Raw genomic sequence first — 24,592 nt, 5'->3', positions numbered from 1 at the left:
TCAGAGCTTCTCGCCAGGAGAAGGGTTTCAAAAGTGGCTGCTGGTTGTTGTGCTTGCGGTAATGTGCTGTGCAGGAGAGAAGGAATGAAAGAAGAGAAACTTGAGTGAGAAGAGAAGAGAGAGAAAGTTTTTGCTTAAAAACAAAACCAGCTTTCTAGTTTCTACCAGTGTCGTTGTTTTGATTGTGCTTGAGCGATCACTCGCCACTTATTGTGCTGAAGTATATCAGAGAAAACAGTGAGCCGCTGAGGGGTTGGGTGCTATTTAAATGGTCAGCCAGGGGACTTGAGCACTTGATGGGATATAAAGAAGAACAGATGAGTGCTTTACTTGCATTGTGAATGGGTGAGTGGTGAGTGAGAAGAAAGGTGAACTCACAGTCAAGTATTGTGAACAGGCAAGATGAACGTATTCTGGTGAAGGCGGTTGGCTCAGCAGCCGGAGCCAGCGGCGCGAGGGTGCCCGAGAACAAGAAGAATCGTCCCTGACTGAAGTGTCCGCAGGAGACGGGCTGTACCTGGGCGTTCGTCGTCGAAGAACAAGCGAACAGCCACCCAACACGCGATGCTTCAACGTCCAAGGATCCTCCGTGATTGTGTCTGTGTGCGCGTACGCGTGCGTTCGTTCGCAGAAGCTGTGCAATAAGAGGTTATAACGGCATGTGTCGAAAGAAGAACACGAAAGAAAATAGCGTTGGTCGTACGTCGGACATGGCTCTCAGTTGTTGCTCATCTTGGGTGTCGTGTGCCGCAAGAGTGAGTGCGTGTGTGTTCCTCGATGCGTGAGTGACAGGCGAACGGGTGAGTCAATCTAAGAATACAGATCACGCTTGGTTCAAGAGAGAGCTTGCGGGAAACATGTTGAATCATATACGAAGAGGCGCCCCATCACGGCCAAACCTGGCCCTGGCGCTGCCCAGCCCGGCTCCCGACCGGGACGCTGGCCTCGTGGCCGAGTGATCGGCAGCCTATCAGTGCCATGGCGACCTTGCCATCCACGGCAGCCCGATGCAAGAGCAGACGTCTGACGACCAATGTAGGTCGTCGCGCACGGGGCGCGTTGAGAAAGAGCTTGTCGTTTCGAGTGGGCGTTTGCCGGGACGGACGAGAGTCAGAGAGAGACCACAGGATGTCGTTGAAACAAACTCGTTAGCCGCGCAGGGTCAAGTCACTCGCACGCAGATTTGGGTGGGAGGTACTTCTGGCTGGCCCCATCGTTCCAGGAGTGGCTTGCAGGGATGCAGCGAGTGGCTGAGAAGCGCCCATAACCGCCTTTCATGGTCAGGGATGGCACATCATACTACTTTTAACTACGACATCTTGCTCAACGACTTTTTCGCGCCATTCTTTGATGTCGCTGTGGATTGGTTTTTTGTGCACCGCCGCTTTATGCCCTCTGCTATACACCTTGGCGCGCTCTGTGGACGCACGCAGCGCGTAGTGCGACTGTTCCAGTTTCTGGCCCGCTGCGTCGCAAAGACACAATCGAACTGAGCCCTTAATGTCCAGATGTACAGGCAGGAATCCATCCATCCATCCATCCATGCGCGCAGATGCCGACTCTCCGTGAAAATTATGCATGTGGTTTGAGGAAGCGCCCAATCTCGCCCACTATCCGGCCTGCCTGCCACGGCCTTGACGACGGATTAGGGTGTCTCACGTGACCTTGTTCAACACTCACTCGACAAAGGCTCAAGCGCTGTGAACAGCATCTAGCTAGCTCACTACTACTACATGTACGATCCAAAGACCTTGTCGTGCTCGATATCGGCACCGCCTTTGAAAAGAATACTGGGCAGTTCGTATCTCAGTGAATCCATTGAAATCCCACCAGGGCTCTGTCCTTGGCGCCAACACGTTTGCTCGCCGTCCTACCAGCTCGTGCCATTGTGCCACGGTGCCACCAAGCTTCGTCGCAGGCTCGGCTCAGCATTGAAGACAATCCAATCGATTATATTCCGTCTTTATATGTCTTGAACCTCCAGGATCCCGTCGCGTCGTCCAACAGCCCGTCGGTCAGGTACGCGCTGCATATCTTGGTTCAAGAGGCTCCGTTCCAAGACATGCATATGTAGTTGGGGTCGCGCACAAAGCAAAAGGCCGCACCAGAAAACCTCATTCAGTACGCAAAACTTGCAAGCTGAACATGTGATATTATATCTTTACATCGTCATCATCAAACAATCGCGCCGCCATCAGTCCCAATCCCCAAACGCCGGTATACTATGCTGTCCTTGTGTTCTTCCCTCCATGTCCCCCCCTTTGCGCCAAATGAGACAGATTCATCAAAACCTCACCATCCCGCCGTCACGGAAATCCCGTCTAGTCCGTCGCCCCTGCGTCGCTTCACAGGGCGCGGACTCGTGTCATCCCTCCACTGCACATTATTCCATACACTCGGCGGCGCGTCCATCTTCCCTGGCGCGGCGGACCACTCCTTGCCGGGGCCCGCCGACCAGTCTGATCCCGTTGGTGTCACGCTAGGCGGCGCGGTAGGTGGCGCAGACCAGCCCTCCAAGGAGCCCATGTCCCAGCCCTGCAGTCCACCAGCGCTCGACGGCTGGTGATGGTGCGCCCCAGCGTCGTAGGGCAGTTGCGTGCTCAGATCCAGCTGTGGGGGAGGGCCGGGGATGTATGATGTCGCGACGCTGTCAAAGTACTGCGTCTGAGGCGCCGTGTGGCTCGCGACCAGGCTCTGCGGCTCCGATGCGCAGGTGGACGATGGCAGGAAGCCGTTGGTCGCGTCGAAGCTACCGCTGGCCGAGTAGGAGCCATGCAAGCTTGCACTCGGGGGAGGCGTGGCGAGGCCACTAGAGAAACCATCAAACATGTTGCCCATGCTGTTGCTCCCCGGTACGGCGGAGAGTGCACTGCTGTCCCAAGCAGACGAGAAGGTCTCGTTCATGGCGGCCGTAATATGCTGGCTCACGCTGGGGGTTGGGCTCATCACCGCATCCCTCTGCGCGGTGGCGTTGGGGTAGATGAGTGCCTTGGACTGGTGGTACTTGCTCATGGGGTCATTGACCGTCAACCAGCGCCAGACGGTGCCAGCGGGTCGGAAGACGGGGTTGTACTTGTACCACTGGTTCGTGGTGCTGAAACGCCAGAAGATTATGGCCTGGCGTGTCCACTTGCCGTTCTGATCATCGGCGCAAGACCACAGCTCTTGATACATGGCCACCTTGCACATGAGATCGCTGCCGGTGTACTCACGACGCGCCCACTCGGCAGCATCGCCCTCGTCTTCTGAGCCGCGCTTGCGCTTACTGGAGGATCGTTCCGCGCCAGACGACTTGGCGCGCTCGGCCTTCTTGCGCTCATGCTCCACATCGGGATACTGCACGGCAGTGCTGAGTAGGGAAGCCCACTCAACGGCTGGGAAGGGAACGTGAATGTTGGCGCGTGGACGATGATGGCAATCGCAGTTGGGTTTGGAATCGTTGCAGCCAGGGTGGTGGATACCAGACTCATTAACGTAGACTTCCGGCTTGGTGCCATCCGGATCCAGCTCAGCCGGCCGCGTCAACTTGGTGACACATTTCCAGCGGTGATGCTGCAGGTGGGGCAGGGTCACGCTGACCTCGACGAAGCCTGTCAACTCCGAGCCAGAGGGAAACTTGGCTTCCTTGTGGAGGTCGACAGTCGAGCACATCTCTACCAAGAGGCAGTCCTCATCCCTGGCGGGCAAGTCAAGAGTCTCATAGAGCGCGGGCGCATCCTTCTGCCACCGGCGAGTCACAGTCTTGACGCAAGCGGACGTTGTGCTGTCAATAGACCGGGTGTACTCATGCAGGAGAACATCCTTGCCAAGCACATTCGACCTCTCATCAGAGTTGAGATGCTTGGCCAGATGAGGGAAGGACTCTGTGCTCAGGGGCTCATCGTTGGCATCGTAGGCAACGTCGTCCTTGATCTTGACGTCGGGCGACGACACGAAAATCTCCACCGCCTTGGGTCGGATCGTGATGCTCGACTGCAGAGCAAGCAACTGGGAAAAGTACTCATAGTTGGGCCTCACATCGGGCACACGGCCCTCGGCAAGCGCCGTCAAGACCGGGTTCGCCTTGAAGCTCTCCTGCTCTTCGTCGTCATAGTAGTCATCCGAGTTGGTCGTGCCGGGCTCCTTCTTGTCCTCGGCGGGGAACAAAAAGTGGAAGCACCGCAGGTCGTCAAAGAACTTCTTGACGACCTGCATGTGGGAGGACACCTGCTTGCGGCCCATCTGCTCGATGCTGTCGTTGGAATTGTCGATGCGGAAAATCTCCTTGCTGCCGAGCAGCTGCACGCAAATGACAAAGATGTACTCGCTGATGAGCATGTTGCGCCCGTGGAGCTTGCCGCCCATGGAGAACTTGCGGCGGCCCATGTGTGGCATCAACAGCACAGCTGTCCTTGGTCAGTCCATAGAGTGGCGCCTGATGGTGTGGAGAGACTTACAGTCGACAAAGGCATCCTCCAACTCTGTCCGTCGCCACACGCCGCCCTTGTCCTTTTGCACGTCCTTGTGTGCTTGCCGGTTGCGGTACTGCTTGAACGCCTGCCAGAAGTAGAGAGGATTGATGCTAGCCCTCGACTTCCCCCTCGGCTGGACCTGGCCGAACCGTTGCAGGGGGGGCGGTGGCGGACGCTGTATCCGTTGCAGAGAGTCGAAGGATTGTGAGGGCAGTATCGAAGACGGCGCATGCTGTGCCTGGGGCGGCGGCGGCAGAGTCAGGGCATTGTGTGAGGAGGAGGACGGCATCGATGACGGTGAGAGGATGCCATTTGGTGGGTAGCAGTTCACGACACTGCTGTGATATGAGGACTGGCCATTGCCCGTGGTATCGCGGAGAGGCAGGCGGTTGCTGTCGATGATGCCATGGAAGCTCCTCCTATGATCAAGAGGAGGCTGTGTGTGGTGAGTCTGAGGCTGCTGTTGGTGATGGTGGTGGTGGTGGTGATGTTGGGAATAGTCTGAGTGGTGCGTAGACAGCATGGGCCTGCTGGGGTGGTAGGCTGTGGATGATGACATGGTGGGTGGTGTATCGAAGATTGGTCGATCACTCCAACCCAAGAGCAGTGAGGTATGACCCAGGTGGTGAGAGGGACGTATGTGGGCGAATGCCTCAACGCTCTACTTGCCCCGGTCTGGTGGCAAAGGTGAAGTAGGTAGGGGCAGTGTCACTTGGACCCAAGACCTGATACTCGCTGCTGACTGCTTTCGGCCTCCTCCTCGAAACGAATGGGAGTTCTCTGTGGGAGAGTGTGAAGGAGAAGAAATGCTGTGAGGAATCTTCAAAGGCAGAGGAATGGGTGGGATACAAGTATGTATGTATAAGCTTGTTGTCGTCCGGGCGTCGACTGGAACGAAAGGGGATGGATGGACCCTCGACATATCTCTTGGCCCAACAGGACGATGGAGCGCATATGGGCTGATAGATCCAAGACCACCACTCCTCAAGATTTGCTTGCGGATCATATTGGAAGGGACAGACCCATAAACCCAGGCCAGTGAGCCAGCAGCCAGCCGAGAGGTCCAGTACCGGAGCAAAGCAAGCCTGGGGCAGCACCGCTGAATCTGACTGGAGCCCTCGACAAGGCTTGCCCTCTTTCGTCGCCTGGGGAGGGGGGCTGCCTAGCAAGCCTTGTCCACAAGAGGACAGGACTTCACCTCGATCGAGCCGTTCTGACAACACCCTCTCAACACAAAGAGGGTCCTAGTGCAAAGTCTGCTGAGCATATCGGACGTGTCGCGGACCAAACATAAGCTGTCATGGCCCTGGGGCTTGCAGAATTATCCGCCTGTACGTAGCCTTGTCAGGGCGGAGGGGGTGATGGCACCTGGGCAAGACATCGATCTCGCATTCTTCATCTTCCTGTCAGAGGGGATGACAAGCAGGCAGGCATGCATGTCTCTGAACGGCCAATTGCCTGAGACATGCGCACCCGCGGGCACATGGCATAGGAGATTATGAGGGCAGATTGAACCTGCAAGAGTATCGAATCCTAGTCCTGGTGTATGCAAGGGAGATCTGATCGTCGTCTGCCCGCCGTTACCTCTACGCTGCTGCAACCCGGGACAAGGTCACATCTGGGGGCGCCGCCTCTCCTAACCGCCGCCAACGGCTATTTGACAGTCGACTCCAGTCACAGTGGGGTTGTGACTTCGACGCACACGGGTCTCGGCTTGGTGTTTGGGTTGTGCTGAAGATTACAGCCACCTCAGTACGCACAAGATACGTACATAATTCCGTGGCTCCAGCACGGATGTATCCCGTCCATCCATCATCTGGCCTGGTGGAGGAGATGATGATCCGACGACGATGCGCTGACGATGTTGCTTGCCATCATGAGCGCGTCGGTATGTGGATGGAATGACTATGAGACAGGCGTCGCGGCCCCTGAAATAGTCAGGACAGCGTTCCTGTGAAGCCATGGACCTTTAGCTAGAGCAACATTCTCCCGGTTTGCTAGAAGGACTCTGTTTCGCAAAATGGCAGCCTAGATGGGCTGGCATCAACGGATCTGTCAACCGTGTTAGCGAGTATCCAGTCTGTGGACTCGTTGGGACTAATTACTGTGGACACGCACACACACACCCCTTTGGCAGGGACCGAAGGGAGGCGACCAGCATCATCGCCCGTAGTCAATCCAATCCTACGGCCGGGTACTACCTCGCCGATAATTGACGGGAGAGGGACAGGGACGGGAAAGGGAACGTGATGGTTTGATGGTAAAGAGCGTGAATGAAATGAACCTCATTCTTGTTCAACAATATATTGAGTGACTAGAGCCCCTCGTCCTCCTCATTCTCGCCAATGGTCACCCTCGTGCGGCCCTTGCCCGTGAGCTGCTGCAAGGCCATCTTGTTCATCTGGCCACCGACCTTGCGCTGCATCTTGTCAATCTCCTCCTCAGCGTCTGCCGCCTCTGCCTCTGCAAAGTCCAGCACCAGCTTACGCCCGAGAAGGTGGGTGTCCCGAAGGGCCTCTAGTGCGTTCTCCGCCTCACGGGGCGTCACAAAATCGGCAAAAGCAAACCCCCTTGCGGTATGGTCCGCCTTCTTTGGAACGCGGACGGATCGTAGTTGGCCGTACGTCCCGAATAGCGCCCGTATGTCCTTCTTGCTCGCCTGGAAGGGCAAGTTCTTGACGATTAGCTTGGTCCGCTGCCCCGCCTGGCTTCTCTGCTTGTCGCTGCGACGCCTCTCCTCAGCCGCGTCCAGACCCCGGTGTGACGCCTTGACTGTGAGGGTGTGTCCATCCAGGACGTGCCCGTCCATGACCTTGATCGCCTCACCCGCCTGCTCCTTGGTCTTGAACTCCACGAAGCCGAATCCCATGCTGAGCGTCTGCCCTGCCTTCTTGGGATCCACCTTGGTCTTGACGCGCGCAGATACAAACCCGTCGACGCCTTCAAACGCCTCGGCCAGTGCGCTCGTCGACGTGTCAAAGTTCAAGTTGCGCACAAACAGCGATGTGGTATCCACCGGCTGGTCCGCCTGCTCCGCTTTGTCGCCGCCTGTCAAGAGGTCGCCGACGCTTAACTTCTGGGACCCCTTGGTCTTGGCGCCAATCGGCCGATCCGCCTCGTTCGTGCCCGATGACAGGTCGGTCGACGTGAGCAAGCCCTTTGGACCCTTCTCCAGAAACAGTACACTGTCCTTAATGCGGCGATAGGCGAGCTTACCAAATGCAGCCTTGGCGTGGGTCGCCTGCGCAAACTGCACAACCGCAATCGTCCCGCTGGGCGGCATCAACACACGCAGCACAGGCCCTGACTCCTCAAATAGGGTTCGTAGCTCGTCAATCGTCGTTCCGTAGGGGAAGTTTTTGACCAAAATGGTTTCGTCACGTCGCTTATGCGATTTGAATGCGTTCAAGTCCACGCCATTGTTCGCAAAATAGGCCTTGGTCTCCTGGATGACAGTGGTCTCTGCAATCGCCTGCTTGACTGCGGCGTCCGCCGATGTAGGGTCCAAAAGCTCCGACTTGCAGACGCCGAGGCGGTTCGCCACCGACGTGTTCACAGCGTCCTGGTTCATGTACAAGGAGTTCCAGTTGAACGTGCTGGACGCTGCCTCTGCCCGCTTCCGGATCAGGTTCTGCTTCTTCAAGGGCAGCTTGGAAATCTCAAATTCATCCAAGCCTGTCTCCCTTTTGGCGCTGCCTGGAATGATGTGGATGATGCGTCCCTGAAACGTCGATCCATCTTTGGACTGGAATGCTTCGACTGCTTCTGACCCATCGGCAAATTGCACAAGGGCGAAACCTTTGGGCGTCCCGGCCTTATCCACAGGCAAATGTACCTATCAATCTTGTTAGATTGTTTGACTGTAGAAAATATGCCAACTGAAACAATGGAAGTCGAAAAGCTTGGTTCAGAGAGTCGAAGCATCTACTAAAATATTCGCCAGGGTTCGCATCATATACCGTAGTATAAGCTGTCCCTATCTGGGTTCATCACGAAAAGCTGTGTGTGCAAATCAAGAAAAAGACATGTTCGTGAACTCACCTCTTCCATAACCCCAAACTCGTCAAAGAATGACCGGACGTCGTCTTCGGTAGCACCGTAGGGGAGGTTCCTTACAAACAGCCGCGATGTGCGCCGTATAGTATCCACCGTGCTGTCGCCCTGCTCTTGCTGGTCAACGTCCATAGCATGCTTGTCAACGTGTGGTGTCGAGACACTCTCTTCAGCCGACACCCTAGGGTCTGCTGCTGCACTGTCTGGTTCCTGCGTTGGTGGAGAAGGTTCTGTCTCAGCCTTGGGTTGTGGCAATTCGTCAGGGTCAACAAGATCCAAGAGACGGTTGGTTCGTGACCTGAGCCAGTCATCGTCAGTGGCTGGCGGGGCTGTGGCAGGCGCAGTCTGTGATTGTGCCTGAGAGTCCTCTGGTTTCTCAGGTGGGCTTTCAGTCTCTGTGTTGAGCTGCGGAGGCTGCGTATCGTGATCGCGTGAGGGCGCCGGGGCATGTGAGGTCGAGTCATTTACTCCAGGCTCGGCCCGCTTGGGCTTCTCCCGACGTGAGGGTATCTGCTCATACTCGCCGTCGCTCTCGCCCTCTGGGACGTCAAGCTTGGGTACTGGCTCAGCCTCGTTAGGATCGGCCGCAGCAGGGTCCGCGAAGACTGCCTCCTTGGTGGTTCCCATGACCTGTAGGTACTCACGCAGCTTGCCGTCAGGCAGACGCTGTGAATCATCGTTCTTGGTCTTCTTGTTCGAGACCGAATCACTCGGGTCGGTGGCATCTTCGGGTGATTTCCTCTTCCCTGGTGCAGAGGGCCCGACCGACCGGGCGTGTCCCTGGTTCTTGTTCAGTGACGGATCTGAGATCTAGCATTCCTCCGTTAGAACACGCGACGCGAATCACAGGGAGAGGGTAGGTGTAGCATACGGGTTTCGCCGACTCAACAGCAATCTTAGACATCCGCACGTACGACTTGTTGAAGTACTTGACGGCCTTTGAGGCGTCCTCTGCCGTCTTATAGCCGACATAGCCGATGCGTCGCTGGGGGATCAGCTTGATGTCTGTGATCTCACGGCCGCCGGCGGAGAAGTGCTTACGCAACTCCGCCTCGGTGATGCTGGGCGGAAGGCCCTTGATGAAAATCCTTGACGTAGCCATCATTGAGGATGAGGTCGTCGCTTGGTGTGGGTGAGTCAATGCATGATGGTGTTGGGGGTACGTTGGTTTTTTGTTTTGGCGAGCGAGCTAAAACGACGATGGTTCTGGAGGGAGGAAAAAATTCATATCGATAAGGTGGCTTGGGTGGTGTGGCTGAGTGGGGCTGTGGCTCAACTGTCGGCTGGAATTTGGCTACCCTACGCAGTTCACATACTCTTCACGTAGACGCTATGTGGTTGTGGTTGAGGTTTGTTCAGTTGCCATTCAAGACTTAAGTAATAGAAGTGATTATGGTGTGGCATTTTTATTATTTGGACTAGGATTACAATTTGCAACTAACGGGGTTAGGTCCTGTTTCCGGGTACGTCGTGACGACCAACTACCATACTCAACTCGTTCCTCCAAACCTCCGAACATAACGTTCACCTCTGTTCATCAAAGCCTTTTCCAAACATACCCTCGAATGCTTCGGCTAAGTTCACTAATGTATGAAAACAAAAATCAACATCCATCGCTTGATGCGTCCCTTGTGCGCGGATTCGGTGGTTCATCATGATCCCGAGGAGGCTGACGCGCAGTGTGACTGCCTCGTAGATTGCCCGAGGCGGAATCATCCAGCCAACGGAGCTTGTCCATTGTTCTCAGGATGTGCCGCCAAATGCACACTGCATTGAAAGTTCACCGGGGCAAGAATAGACCTAGGTCTTCTATCAAATTGCAGATTGCGGCTTCGGCGTTCGCTAGCATTATTGTCCTTGCTACGTACGTGTGCGCTGCGCTGACAGCTTTGGCTACACAAACAGACATATCGGAATTCGTAGATTCGCTAATTGGCACCGCCGACGGAGATGAAGAAAGAAGGCCTGCTTATACAGTCATTTCAATATTGGCCAGAAGAAGGGTATGTCTTCCCTGGAGCTTCACTGCCCTTCGGAATGGCTAGGGCCGTTGCTGATGTCGACAAGGAAAGCCAGGGCGGTCTTGCTTCATGTTCAAATAATGGACTCGGCGAATGTGGCCCGACTTCAACGCTGGTAGCATAGAGCCGATGGGTCGTCCTAGTCACCGGACTCTCCCACACACATGACAGCGGAATTGCTAGTCTAAGTCGAACCGCGAAGCCCCTTCCCCCGCAAGACTCAACTGACAAGCTCCAGGGTTCATCGCTAGACGATACCCGCCTCCTCAAACAGACTGCTCAGACGAGGATATGAGTGAACAAGTCCTTTTGAAAGGCATGTTCTTGTGTCAGTTGTCTTTCTCCCATAGTCCTCCTGGCAGTGTCATTGTTTGGGCGTGTTGCTGTCAAACGTATTGACTGGCCTGGAAGCGCAGGTATTGGGCGATTTGGGTTTCATTTTCTCGGGTTGTTGACAGGCGGGACACGGAAGTGATGCTAGACTACACATATCTACTTGTTACACGCGGCCTGCGCAGCTTTCCGGGAACACAGCTGTGTGAGTGAGATTGGGCAGTATCTGTCTCAACATGAGTAGCTCCAGTGGCAGAAAACGGACATGGAATACCAGCCGCGTTTCTACCTCTGTAGAAAGGACGTAGCGCCGAGAATGTCTGCTCATAAAAAGCACTACAACACGCCCGCGGCGTAAGCCCACCTTATTAGTGATCCTTGAGCTTATCTACGGTGCCTCGGAGCTCCTGGGCGCTCTCCCTTGATGCTCTTTCAAAGCGCTCTATGGCATCAAAGTCAGGTTTTGGGACAGCCATGAAGGAGAGATGCTGAATATGCCTACTATCAGGGCTTCCGTCGAGAGTTATGGCGTGCCAGTTCCCCGATAGCCAGAGCGTGGCAGGGCTCACGTCACGGTATGTGCTTGACTGCTTGGGCAGATCCCGATTTCAACCCGTGGTAATGGTAGCGATTCTGCACGAGAATACCATCGGCGTCAACAGACAATGGGACGGAGGGTAAGTTATAGTATCGGCAGTGCGGAAAGGTTGCTTGCCTTACCGTGAGCAAAGTGATGTGATCCATGATGGAAACTCAACGGCATTCTTTTCCAAGTGTCTGGTTTCGGGCCCAAACCACCCAAAAGTTGCGCAACCGCAGACTTAGTAGCGTTGCTGACTGCTGGTTCGACATACACGTACGCTTCGTGGGTGTCGCCAAACCTGATCTCCGTCGTGTATGAAATAGGCACGTTACGTGAGAAAAGCATTGCGTGCACGCCTAAAAGACTGAACTGATGGGAGTAATCAGGCTTGCGAAAAATAACGAATGGAAACAACCTCGCCATCAAGGGGAATCAATTCTGTCCAACGTCACTCACAGCGTGTCAAAGGCACGGCCGGGCGGGTGGTCTGTGCGCATACCCCTGCTTCCAGCTTCCGCCAAACTTCCTCGAGCAACCGAGCAAGCTATCAAATCGCAACCCATCACAACACGACGTGGCTAACAGCACACGACCTTGCAGATTGATATTGGCAGTCATAATCGCCGACCCACATCTCCCACAATCGCCCAGAACGCGCTGCGTCGCTCTCCCGAACTTGTGCGTCACGATGGCCCAACCGGCTCTGATCTCGAATAGGGGTCTCCTCTTCCATTTCGCGGTGGACGCAACGACTGACGCGTCCAGAATTAGTCCTCACACCCCGAAACTCTCCAAGCCGCAGCGCCGCCGAACCGACCAGCATGTCCGACATTAAGAACGAGAGCCCTGCGCCGCGGGAGAAGCTTGAAGGTGGGTTAGAGCTACAGGCAACGTGGAATGAGCCATGGACCACACGGCTGACTTGCGGGACACTACAGCTCAGATCAAGTCTGCGGACATGGTACGTTGATGCGCAACGTGCACCGAGCTCGAGACGCTGATGGGTTGGCCAGACCGAGGATATGCAGCAGGAGACCGTCGAAGTCGGTATGTGGGCGCCGAGGATGGCCATGCACGCGTCAAGAAAGCTTACAATCTGCTAGCACAGGAGGCCATGTCCAAGTTCACAATCGAGAAGGTCAGTTGCCAGGAAGAAGACCCCTTTGCACCATGGCAAGCTGACACTCGCCAGGACATTGCCCAGCATATCAAGCGCACGGTCCGTCCTCCAACAGCGAAACGAGTACGCGCCGCAGGGCACGACTGACAGCGATTAGTTTGACGAGCGCAAAGGTCCAACCTGGCATTGCATTGTGGGCCGCAATTTTGGCAGCTTCGTGACACATGGTACGTTCTATTGGACCCAGCCATCAAGGCTGCGCTGCATGTCGCAGCGGCTGACGTTGTGTTACAGAGACCAAGCACTTCATCTACTTCTACCTCGGCCACTGCGCGATCCTCCTATTCAAGACTCAATGAGGGGAAAGTCAAATGACCATGTGACGGGGCGTTATGAGACTATGGATAAAAACGTGAGGGCACCTTGACTGGGAAGGAGACGTTTTCTTTTCGGAGCTTGGGTTGGTCGAGACGGAGTTCCACGGAGGTGCAACCTTCGTTCCACGATTATCTGAACAATATCAGCATGCGATTTACTTGACAAGTGCCACTCAGATGTACGTGCGTCTACGTACGCTGGCTTCTGTCACGAAGAGGCAGTAGCGTCGTTTCGAGTATCGATGCAGAGCCTCGAAATGGATGCCAATCGCCGAGGAAAGCATGTCTCAGGAACATGAGCACATCTCGGTAGGCTGACAAAACACGAACTCGTTCCTTTTGCTTTCCAGCCAGCCCCCTCGCCCGCCGCTGTAGCGCATGCTGCCCATTTGGAGGCTACCGTACTCACTCGACAAAGTCGCTAGTGCTGGTGAGCAAGATCTAGCCGCCTATGTTTTAGTGCGGTGGATATGCGCCGGTGCGAAAGTGCAAATTTCTCGGACAATTCTCTGCGCCAGTTGGGGCAGCACGGCGAAAAGCACGACACATGAAAATTGAGCAAGCATCCATCTCATCATTCACGTGGTGATCGTCTGTTGACTAGCTTGGATCTCATCAGGGGGCATGTATCCGTGTCCATCTCAGCAAACACTCTCGACCTCCCCCCTCCCCCTGATGGTGCCGCACAGCCCGGGAGCTGTACTAACATATCACACCGCATTGCCACTCAATTGTATGGCAGAGACTCATGGATGCAGTTGTTGAAGTCGAGCCACTCCTCGAAGAGAATCCACACGAAGGGGCATTTGTCACGCCATACCGAATTGTAGAGTGGGAGGTCGATCCAGTAGAAGTCTGGGGGCTGGCGGGCTTGGAGATCCTCATTGGACCAACCAACTCAACAAGCCCTTGGGAGCATGCCACCCAAGGCCGAAGAACAGGCTTCATTGCAGCTCAATGGGAACAGGTGGGATGGCGAGTTGCGCCGGTTCAACTGAGCTTTGAACACATGTGGGGGAGATCCTGTCAGTGAGCGTGTGAACAGAGGTGAAAGGCAAAGGAAATACTCAAGCGACGAATGACATCTCGGATGTGATACTCCGATTGAAGACCCGAGAGAATCTCTTTGGTCCAGAGTTTGAAAAAATCCTCACGAAACTCCGGTAGTTCATCGACATCTTGAGACAGCTCCTCGTTCGGCACGTCGGCCAGCTTGGTCGGGGGGCTGGGACTAGGTGGTGATGACGAGCCCTGTGCATTGGGGACAGTGTGGTGAGACGTGGACAGTCCTCCGGCCGGCTTGGGGGGCGGATAGAGGCAGGTTTGTGGACGATCGAGTCCACCACAGGTTTGGTAGAGACCAGCGCCGGTTCTTCGATCCTTCTCGCAAAGTACGAAGACCAAAGAGATGGTCAGGGTGGTTAACAACCTTTATTGAATGGTCAACATCGCCGATTTATTGTAGGATAATTGTCACTCACGGCCAAACACTAGTTGACGTACAGCCATGCACGGGACGTCTCTTCATCCATGCCTCGCATGTCGAGGTCCTTGCGATCGATGAACAGTACTTTGATCCAGGGGTGATTGATGACATGCTCGGGTGGGAGATTTCGGAGCATTTGCCACTGCTCGCCCAGCTCGAAGGGGAACTTCATTGAAGTCATGATGGTGATGTGATTATGGGGTTGTGAATAGTGTAGATGCAAGATTCAGGATTACAGCCGAGTGGTTCTTGCCCTCACCAACCTTTAAGCGATGTGGATTTATTCATGCGGAATACTTGCCCTAAATTTCACGTGCTATCGCCTGTGTGGACGTTTCCTAATGGTAAGGTATTGTTCCATGTACAGTTGTGTGACTTGTGTCACCGAGACCTCAGGAGGTAAGGCTAACATACTTCCGGATTAAGCCTAGCGCAACCGAGGCTGGGATTTTGGGACTGGCGCCGAATCACTCAGGGGGTAACAACATAGTGTGATTGAATCAGTACTAATTTCAGCAATCAGTTGAAATTTTAACAGCTTGATATACGTGGATAATGGATTCTTTGGTCACCGTGCCCAAAGCACAAAATTGCTCACTGAGTATTCAGTTTCATGCAAGCCAGCTCATCGGATATCTTTTCGAACATACCAGATAACCAGATAAAACGATGCGTCCACTCAGCTGTCATCACGTTTGGAGCCATGGTGTACAGAAGTCTCCTGATGTATTATGCCCAGACTTCAATAAGATGGGTAATAACTTGGGCAAGAGTATGGTACGTGAACCACAAGTGTCATGATCTAATCGAGATTTGCGGGAGTGTGACATGGGAAGGCAAGCCCTGCGGTTGGAATATTCTTCGGACTGCCCTTAAAATGAATATAATGCTTCAGGGGGGTCGATAACCAGAGAGGACGTCATGGAGGATGCTAGTTGCGACATGCGCTTTCCGTTGCAAGGCGATGCACCGCAACTGCAGTGCCAACATTCCAATGGAGCGACGGCGACACCAGGGTTGGATTGACTTGTACTTGACATGCTAGGAGATACTTAATACCCATGGCTCGAATATTGAATGCGATGACGCGAGTGGCATATGGTTGCACGCACAGAAGGTGCCCAGCCTTGCATGACTTTGATACCTGCACGGTGTTTGTTGGATTGCATCGATAGTCCATACAGGGTGTTTGGTTTGCTTTAGAAGGATCGAGAACCAAATCAGTCACTTGTCTAGATTACTAGATATAAGGCACGGAATGCCTCGATTCTCAAAAGATAGATCTTAGTTCTTTAGTCATTTCAAGACATTCAATTGGTTCTCTCAAGATTCGAGTCACGGTGTTGATGCGAATGGGAAGCAGTACCCCTACTTGCATTGTCTAACCCTCAAGAGCGACACTCTACGGTATCGATAATATGTGATCAGAGGAGATGACTGCTTCAACTTTGCAAGGAATCACATGTCATCAGATCAAATGGTCCTCGCCATGAACCAGCCAACACATCGTCCCTGTGTCCTTATCTGCCTCCCTTTACCGAGTTTTTGTCACTGTAATCAGATTCTCATCGCTTTGATACTACCAGGTCTGGTGGACTACAGGTCCTTTTCTCGTCTATCGGCACCTGATAGTTCCTTCTTTCATCACAAGACAGGAAGGAGGTCACACTGGACAAGGAAGCCGTGCTGCCTTTCCGAGGTAAGGTACCTCAGGAAAGAAGCATGTTCAATTAATCCTCGAAGAGCCTTCTGTTGTTCTACATTGCTGGACCATCTTGTCCTTTTTTCACCTTCTTCGCACAATCTCGACCAGCAGCGCCGCCGCCAAGTCTTGTACATGTTGGTACCCACAGCGATTTGACTCACTCTCACTCTCATCTCACCTTCGGATGCTTGAGCAAACCTCTATTCCACAGTCTACCGATCCAAATCATCTCTCGGTAACTCTCCGACCTGCTTCCCCATTCCTGATACTGGTACGTCGACATCTATTACTCACATCGCTGGTTAGGCATCTTAGAAGGCCCCAAGGCGACAAAACCACCACTTGGCCCCTGGGACGAATCAATTTCCCGGAAGGTCATGCTCCTTGGTAGATTGGTTGTACGTATGTGTGCTTGGATGCATCAAATTCTCTCACCAAAACCTGGGGTAGGTGGACGAGAAGGGCGAAGGTCGGACCCGCCGTGCCCGCTCTCCACTGGAGGCGGGAAGGCGGGGTGTGGCAGACCGCGGCAGAATCTAGCCACCTATAGTCTAGCAGCATGTGTGATTATAAAGGTGCAAACTTTTATAGCCTTGTGTAGCTTTTGGGCCTTGGGGCTGTACTTATTGCTAGATATTGGCATCGCCTTGAACATGAAGATCCATAGCCAAGACACACAGTTGAGATTGGGCTGCGGCATTATGTTCATAGTGTAAAGTTGCAAACATGAACCTTTATCCTTGTGTAGCTTTTGGGCCTCGCATTGCTTAGAGGCGCACTTATTACTCGATATTGGCACCACCTTGGATATGGATATTGACAGCCAAAAAAAAAATAGTTTATGATGGGGGCTGCGGCATTATATCAACTCACCAAGAACCTTGGACTTGTAGGTATCACAGAGCCAAGCTTTCAGTAAAGTAAATTCTCAATACGTACCAAAAGCACGAGCAGACCAAAATTCACCTCGCAGCACCTCCAGTCCTTCACTTGTTGGGCATCAGTCGCAGACTCGCAGTCACTCGCGGCCGTGGAGGAGGGGCCCTGAACTACGTGTACGGCTAGTGAATGTGGCTTGCCAGCGCCATCTTGGATGGCCATCACTGGTGAGGGCTCCAGCCATCCATCTAGAAGCTCCAATCAACGGCGTGGGCCAGCGTGTACCCCCGCGTTCGCAGACTTTTGGAAGTTTATCCTAACATGAACAGGTTACAGCGGCAGCGTGATGTGGCCAAGCTGCCCGATGCCCTTTCGGAACCTCGGACTGGGTACCACCGCAAGTTCATGCGAGGTACCAACCGTCAACAGCAGGTTCGTCAAGCAACGCAGGTGACCGTCATGGAAGAAGCAAGACGCAGTTACAGCTGACTCTGCGTTTACGAGAGTCGATGCTGAACACACTGAACCCATCCTGCACTCAGTCTGCCCAATGGGGCCTGGATGGAGGAGTGAGAGTGCATGGCGCTATGCCGCGTTGGGTCGTTGTGCAGCGGGCCTATCCGGGGAATGGAATGGATGATTTCCAAGTCTCAGTCTCTCAGACAGTTTGAATTAGATCATCAAGGTGAGAATGAGAGAAGGTGCGATCCCCAGTACGCGCAAGATTGTACGATGGCAGGCACTGAGGAGACCAAGAGTACTGGCACATAATCACCTCAATTCGTAAATGCCAGCGTGCTTTTCACGGAAACCATCCGCCATGCATCGTGCTCGGCAACAATTACCCTGGAGCTGCGTTGGCTGATTACCAAGCCATCCCGCGTCTCAAAGGGAACAGGACCGACATCGCGGGCTCAATCAGAATGGCACGTGCTCGAGCTGCGATATGATCATACCAACAGCTGGATTCCTTCAAGGTGTTCTTCCATTGTTGATCGAGCCTTCGGTTGACACCCAGATTGGGTGATACGCGATACAGCCTTCAACGTTGCCTGAAGAGACATCTGCAACCTGCCATTGCGCGTAGCTCTGGTGCAAGAAAAGAGAAGCGCCTCGGGAGGACGGGTCCAGCCTGAGCAGCCTGTCATGCAGGTATGATCATGCTCGCCCAAAAAAGCCGTTGCACATGCTGCCCGCATCGTCATACCGAACTATGAATATGCCATATCATCGCTTGTCAACGAATCTGCGCTCTTCCGCTCGGGCCAGCGTACTACGTTTTGTAAGCCCATGGACACTTGCTGTTTCATGTAAAAAGCCCAGTGGCGATTTGTCGTGTTGGACAGGTGAGAGTAATTACTACTTGGATTCATCAGCTGACGGGTAGGCTCAAAATGACCAACGCTAACTATGGCGAGGAAGATGGGGGCGCCCGCGGCTGCGGAATATCCATCAGGGTCTTTTTTTCGGCTATCACTCGTCACGCAGCCCGGCACGTTCCTGACACCAACACCACGAGCGGGCGATCTGCCATGCATGGAAGGATCAAATGGAAGGCTCATGCTTCAGTGTTTCCCGATGACCCGATGACCCAAGGATATTGAACTGATGGAGGCTGGCGATTTGGCCCAGCTCATTAGGAGAACCGCAATTGTGCTGATTTCGTGATCCGAGCCATGTGTCGAGAGGACTGGACCCCGGAAGCCACATATTTCAGGCGGATGGCGAGGCCAAGACAATGGACCCACGGGCCACGGCTGCGACAAACGACGATGCGTGCCAAGCAAGTAGTTCGGTCAAAAGATGCCCGCCGCAAGCGGTGGGAGACACCAGAACAGCGCTGTGCGCCGTGGAAGACCACTGAACTTGTTGGACTTGGACGCTGCGGCCTGCAAGATGGTCTGCTAAAATGCACCCTCCCCTCCCTCCGCTCGGAGCAGGTGTCCGGGCCCGTTTGTGTGATTGTGTCCTCGCTCGGAACGATTCGTCGCTGGTAATGATTAATAATTAATGGAGAAAGGCGCAGGAAAGTCGAAAGAGACCCAAGCACACTGACAATAAACGGTGGCAGAGAATCGTCAATATCAAAAGGGGTGAGGCTGAATCTACTTGGTCTTCGTGATGCCATCGCCCCAGGCGGCTCGAAATCGGGGCCATCGCAAGAGCGTTCCAGGGTCGCTGCTTCCTTGCCTCGCTGGCGCCGCTAGCGGTGATGTCAGCCATCGGTGGCCCGGTGGGCGACACATGGTTAAGTTAGACCAGCTACGACCGTACGCCTTGCCATCAACTATGGCAGAACGGAGGAAAGGCTTTTTGGCAGAGAACGTGAAAGAATTGGGAAATTGAGTGATGGGGCTGCTGATCATGTATCTGGACCAAGAAGCCTCGCGTGCGCGAGACTCGGTCTTGTCGATCTCCCTCGGGATCTTCCACGCCATTCATTAACGTTGGGAAGATCACCCCACTGCTACCGACGAATTCCGCGAGGCCTGTCAGAGTCCAGCGAGGAAAATGGATATATTGATTAAGGTACCAACAAACAGCAGACTAGCGCAGGGCCTGACGCTTTTTGAAGTAATACTAGTAGTGGTGTTGAAACCTTCAATGTTCCTGTGCAGTTTGTTCTCGGTACCTGTGTTTCGCCTGGCATAATAGTGGCGGTTGTTTCAATATCAGGGCCAGACAGGTACTCATATTGGAGGGATGGGTTTGCGGATTGATTCAAATCCCCTCGACAACCCACATCATCTCCGTCAGCTTATACAGACAGCGATAGCAACTCAAAGTCGATTTTAGTGAGTTATTATTGATACCATCAAGACCACCCAAGGCGATGTTGCATTTGGCTGGACGCTAATCGTTCGTTGCTCCCACTGCCTTGGTCGGACGCGAGTCGGAAGCCAAGACCTGGTTATCGTGCCGAACAGGGCAAGTCGACCTTGCCATCATTAGGGAACTACCCACCGAGGCGTTTCGACAGTTGTCATTCCCTCTAGTGCCACCTCAGGATCATCAATGAACGAGGCGAACAGCAAATGGCAGTCTCGTGTCGTCAAACACCGCCTGGTTGATGCCTTTCCGTAGCAAGGTGCTGGCGGTGTTGCTGCTGACAGTCCAGTCCCTCCTGCCCTGTGCCTGACAATTAAGTTAAGATCACGCCCCTCACCCGGCCCGCCCCGTACGCTGTGCACCGCCTGGGCAAGAGGAATACGGGCTTTCCCCAGGGCACTTGGGCGCCCTCAAGGTGAGGCGCGGATAGAGCCACGCCTAATGTACCGCCCCACTCATGCATTGCCTCACACCCCCATCAGTCATTCCGCGGTGGTGAGTGTTCGCTAGCCCAGTCGGCGCAGGTCCACGTCTTCCCAGCTCTCTCGTCATGAAGCCTGTCTTCGCTCTTCAACACTTTCTCCTTCGCCCAACAATGCATCGTGTGGCCTTTGTGCCCTCTTTGTCGGTGATTAATCGTGCACATACTGTACCTCTTGTTATAGAGGTCTATACCTCATCACTGAAAACTCATTGTCTGCTGGATCATCGTCCATTGTCCAACGTAGCGGCCTGTGAGCCAGCAGCAGCTGGCTGCCAGTGTCTCCAGGCCGCCCCTGCCACGACAACGACGACGAAGACGACAATTATACGGTCACAATCGACAAGTCGATGTCTGTGACGAGTTTCGTTCGATCCTCTATATACAACGATAGCATCGTCGCCATCTACGACTATTCACAGATCACCGATCGATTGCCTCGCCTCGGTCCTCACCTAGCGGTCGAACCACTTCCACGAATACCCTTCCCCTAATCCGCTCGACTACAATTGTATACAAAAACGAGCCAAATACACACCGACGGCATGAATTCTCTCAAGATCCCCGACAACGGGGTGCAGCTCAAGGGCTCGTCTTCCGAAGACACACACCCGTTGACGCAGCAAGCCTTCACCATCTCCCTGAGCGACAATGTAATTGAGGGCATGATCAAATGCGTTCAAAATGGCGGAGATATCTCGCTTGCTCTCGGGAGCGACCCAGTACGTTGCCATTGATCGCCGTTAGACAATAGTCAAGACCGGAGCTACGCCGCTCAAAGTGAGCTAGCAGTCACGCGTGCGAACGCTTCCTGGCCTGATGTCTATATACCTCGAACTTGATGATCATGTTTTGAACTTTCTGCGCAATGCACAAATGCTGATTTACTGCTTACAGACCTTTCATTACGACTCGACATCCCACCGCATACCCTCTCCTGCCGTCGCAGAAGATGAACCGTACGACCTCTACCTCACACAGCCGTACAACTCTCTTCGCGAGGGCACACGGATACCAAGCATGCCTATTTTCATGAGCCCCAAATTAAACCGTACTCCGGGTGTCAAGAAAGCCTCTTCTGCTGCCAAACCCAAGGCAAAGGCGTTTTCTGCCTCGAGTCGCGACTCTGATGTTGGGAGGTTGCAGAATGATTTGAGGGCGGCGGAAGTTTCCAAGGAAGGGTACGATTGCTTGGGATTCTTTTTTTTTTTTTTTTTTCGCACACTGATCTCCTCTAGAACCCGAATCCTTTCCAAGCCGCTGATCAATGGTAAGAACGGCAAGCTCTCGGCAGTTGTCAAGGATAGCGCTTCACGATCGCTCTCGACTTCACCAGCACTGAAACCGATTTCCTCGCCGATGCTCAACCCGGCTAAAGAAGCACGAGCCGCTCTGGTTCACGAGCTTGCCATCCATGACCGCACGTATGATGAGCTGAAAGGCAAGTGGGATGGAAGGCCAGAAGACCTTCGAAACGCTCTCGAGAAGATTGCCGATCAAGACAAGGACAACAAGCAGCTTTGGAAGATGCGGGCCAAGGGGTTCAAAGAGCTCGATGTGTGGAACTATGACTATAGCGACGCGGATCGGGAAACAGCCATCAACAATGCCATCAAGCAGTACGACAAACTCCGCCTGTCGGCGTCAGACCCCGAGTGGGAGCGTCTCAATCGTCCCGAGGACCGTGGCAAGGGTATTTTCCTCAGCAAGCTTCAGGCCAACATTGCTCGAGGAGCGCCCAAGATCAAAGGTCAGAAAGTGGAAGAGAGCTCGGCATCGTCGAGGGACGACGGCGATGGCAGCAGCGAGAAGTCCAAAAGCAGCGATACCAAGAAGAAGATCAGCAGCTCTGAGGCGCAAGTCAAGAGACTGCTGAACGGCAAGTCCAAACCCTCTACTCCTGTCCCAAAGACTACCAAGCCTTCGCCCACCAAAGCAAAGGCGGCGTCGACCACAAAAGCGAGCAACGTGAAAGCCAACAAGGGGCGTGGGCCCCTCTCAGCAGAGTACATTGATGACTCGGACTCTTCCGGCAGTCGAAGCCCGGCTCCCGCCAAAGCCAAGCCTACTTCGCAGGCTGCCAGGGACAAGGCCAATGGCAATGAGAAGCCAGTTGGAAAGGTCGAAAAAGTCTGGCGTGGGGAGAAGGCGAAGGAAAAGGAGAGAATGGAAAAGGAAAAAGCCGAGAAAGAGCGAATTGAACAAGAAAAGGCTGAAGTGAGACGCCCGGCTACAAAGACTGCCCCGGCACCTCGCTCCCTCCCAAAGCCCATGGCGAAACGCCCGAGACCTGAGGAAGACGAAGACTCTAGTTCAAGCTCCGGCACACCACTTTCCAAACGGATCAAGTCGAAACCGTTGCCGGCCCAACCACTGAAGCGTCCTGCCGAGACGCTATACAACAATAAGAGCAAGACGAGATCACCTAGCAAGTCGTCCCCATTGGGGTCCTCGCCTCCCACCAACGCCTCGGACATTTCGGATCATAGTAGCGAGCCGCCAAGAAAGCGCAGGGCGGAGGATGAACAGACGGCCCCCAACTCCAAACGCCAGACTCTGGATCTCAGCGACTCGATCATGAGCCAGGCACAGGATTTCAAAAAGTTCTACAGCGCGTACGAAGCCCTTCACTACGAGGTGGTAGCATTGGTCGACCCGCCCCAAGAAAAGTTGGACAGTCTGATCGACATGCGGGAACGCTTGACCCAGATGAAGAAGAAGATTTACCGGCAGTGCAATGTTTGAGCGCGGTCTGCTTCTCGCGACATGTTGCTCTGCCTGATCAACTTCCGAATCCCGGCTGCTGACGCTATCGGAGGGCTGCTATCTTGATATAGGGGGAAGACATGAGGGCAGGGGGTTTTGGCTTGTTTTACAGCTTTGGGCACATGGCGTTCAGGGTCTTTACTTGGATTGATACCACGAGACAAGGAAAAAAATGCACATGGCAACCGAGGATCATCAGGTTGATGGGGTTATTCTGTTTTAAGCCATCCAGGGGATGCAACAGCGAATTGGATTGATAATTATCACATACTCTTTGTTCGTGTGACGTGAATTGCCTATGCCTCTCGCTCGCTTTGTTCTGGCAGCTTTACTACAAACTGTAGTCGACATGATGTACTCTTTGGAAGCTATTGGGTGCGCGACGCCTTCTGATATTCTAGAAGAGAACTAAGCCAGAAGAGGAAGAAAAAAGTGGAATAGGCGTACACGTCAAGATGTCTCGGGCATACCATACCGGTTTCTTCCACAAAGAGAACAAGAACAGCTTTCAATACACTTCACTTTCTTGTGAATCAGATTTTCCTTGTGGTCTGACCGAGTTCCTCGACAGCGCCCCTCTCCGCCCATTGTCTAGGCGTAGGTCACCCCCCAAGGGTGATTGTCAGCTGGTAAAACTTCACATCAGGCTCAGCGCCTCGCCTCGCCTGCCTTTTTTTCGGCACACAAACAACGGGAAGCCCTCGTCCTACAATGGCCCCAATAGAGGTTCTTGACCTACCACAGGTGTGGCAGCAGCCTGCTTACGACGCCCTCGTAAGCACACTTGAGTCTCTGGAGCTGAGCCCGCCCATCTGGAAGCACACACGCAGGCGCTCGGAAATTCTCCACGAGCAGGAGAGCCTGGCTTCCCAGAAAAAAGGAGAGGTCACGCGTTACTTGTCCTCCATCATTAAAAGCCCGCTGGATTGGTTAGCTGATGACGATCAGCGCGACCTGGTCTGGTCGTATGCCAGTAAAAGGATGACTGAGCGCTGTGGACGCACGGCGATGGGCGAGGTGGTGAGGCAATGGCCGTTCAACGAAAGAGACGGAGACGACGCATTCAAATTGGTCATCCGCGAGCCGGCGTTGACGGGTGATTCGCTGGGCTTCAAGACCTGGGGGTCATCCTACGTTCTCGCGCGGCACTTGCCACGACTAGAAATGTCTTCATTGTCAAAATTGTTTGAAGGTCCTTCAAGAGAGCGCGTTCTGGAGCTTGGTTCAGGGACTGGACTGCTTGGAATTGCTGCTGCCGCGTTCTGGGGCGCTCCTGTTCTCCTCACTGACCTCCCCAATATAGTAACAAATTTACGCGCAAACGCAGAGAGCAACACACCCGTTGTCACGGGCAGAGGCGGGTCTCTCACCGTCGGTCCTCTCACCTGGGGAGGGTCGGGCAATGAGGAGGTCGATCAAGATCTCTTTGGCGAGCCCGGCCAGTTCAAGGTCTGCTTCTCCCCGTGAATGTATTTGCCAAGATGCCGCTCGCTGACTTGTGCTCGTGA

General features: G+C 54.0%; 6 protein-coding genes across 6 annotated transcripts; 3 read left to right on the top strand and 3 right to left on the bottom strand.

The window, feature by feature from the left end:
* Positions 1-2,292: 2,292 nt before the first annotated feature.
* Positions 2,293-5,010, bottom strand: J7T54_004275 (Conidiophore development regulator abaA; the record flags this gene model as incomplete). Its single annotated transcript, XM_051504176.1, has 2 exons — positions 2,293-4,385; positions 4,437-5,010. The coding sequence occupies 2 exons, from the start codon at positions 5,008-5,010 to the stop codon at positions 2,293-2,295; spliced, it is 2,667 nt and encodes an 888-aa protein (XP_051364104.1).
* Positions 5,011-6,765: 1,755 nt separating this feature from the next.
* Positions 6,766-9,609, bottom strand: J7T54_004274 (Multiple RNA-binding domain-containing protein-like protein; the record flags this gene model as incomplete). Its single annotated transcript, XM_051504173.1, has 3 exons — positions 6,766-8,286; positions 8,493-9,314; positions 9,376-9,609. The coding sequence occupies 3 exons, from the start codon at positions 9,607-9,609 to the stop codon at positions 6,766-6,768; spliced, it is 2,577 nt and encodes an 858-aa protein (XP_051364103.1).
* Positions 9,610-12,262: 2,653 nt separating this feature from the next.
* J7T54_004273 (dynein light chain) lies at positions 12,263-12,920 on the top strand (the record flags this gene model as incomplete). Its single annotated transcript, XM_051504172.1, has 7 exons — positions 12,263-12,311; positions 12,380-12,402; positions 12,455-12,488; positions 12,545-12,579; positions 12,634-12,660; positions 12,719-12,788; positions 12,856-12,920. 7 exons carry the CDS (start codon positions 12,263-12,265, stop codon positions 12,918-12,920), a joined length of 303 nt encoding a protein of 100 aa, XP_051364102.1.
* Positions 12,921-13,665: 745 nt separating this feature from the next.
* On the bottom strand, positions 13,666-14,605 carry J7T54_004272 (uncharacterized protein; the record flags this gene model as incomplete). Its single annotated transcript, XM_051504171.1, has 3 exons — positions 13,666-13,793; positions 14,093-14,169; positions 14,442-14,605. The coding sequence occupies 3 exons, from the start codon at positions 14,603-14,605 to the stop codon at positions 13,666-13,668; spliced, it is 369 nt and encodes a 122-aa protein (XP_051364101.1).
* Positions 14,606-20,863: 6,258 nt separating this feature from the next.
* J7T54_004271 (uncharacterized protein) lies at positions 20,864-23,063 on the top strand (the record flags this gene model as incomplete). Its single annotated transcript, XM_051504170.1, has 3 exons — positions 20,864-21,040; positions 21,216-21,499; positions 21,557-23,063. 3 exons carry the CDS (start codon positions 20,864-20,866, stop codon positions 23,061-23,063), a joined length of 1,968 nt encoding a protein of 655 aa, XP_051364100.1.
* A 732-nt stretch (positions 23,064-23,795) lies between these two features.
* J7T54_004270 (uncharacterized protein) lies at positions 23,796-24,551 on the top strand (the record flags this gene model as incomplete). Its single annotated transcript, XM_051504169.1, has 1 exon — positions 23,796-24,551. One exon carries the CDS (start codon positions 23,796-23,798, stop codon positions 24,549-24,551), a length of 756 nt encoding a protein of 251 aa, XP_051364099.1.
* Positions 24,552-24,592: the final 41 nt, after the last annotated feature.

This window comes from Emericellopsis cladophorae (genome assembly GCF_022114955.1).
Source record: "Emericellopsis cladophorae strain MUM 19.33 chromosome Unknown NODE_8_length_656085_cov_119_647849, whole genome shotgun sequence".
NCBI classification, from domain to species: domain Eukaryota; kingdom Fungi; phylum Ascomycota; class Sordariomycetes; order Hypocreales; family Bionectriaceae; genus Emericellopsis; species Emericellopsis cladophorae.
Note: the sequence above shows the minus strand (reverse complement) of the source record. Positions and strands in the feature narration are given on the sequence as shown.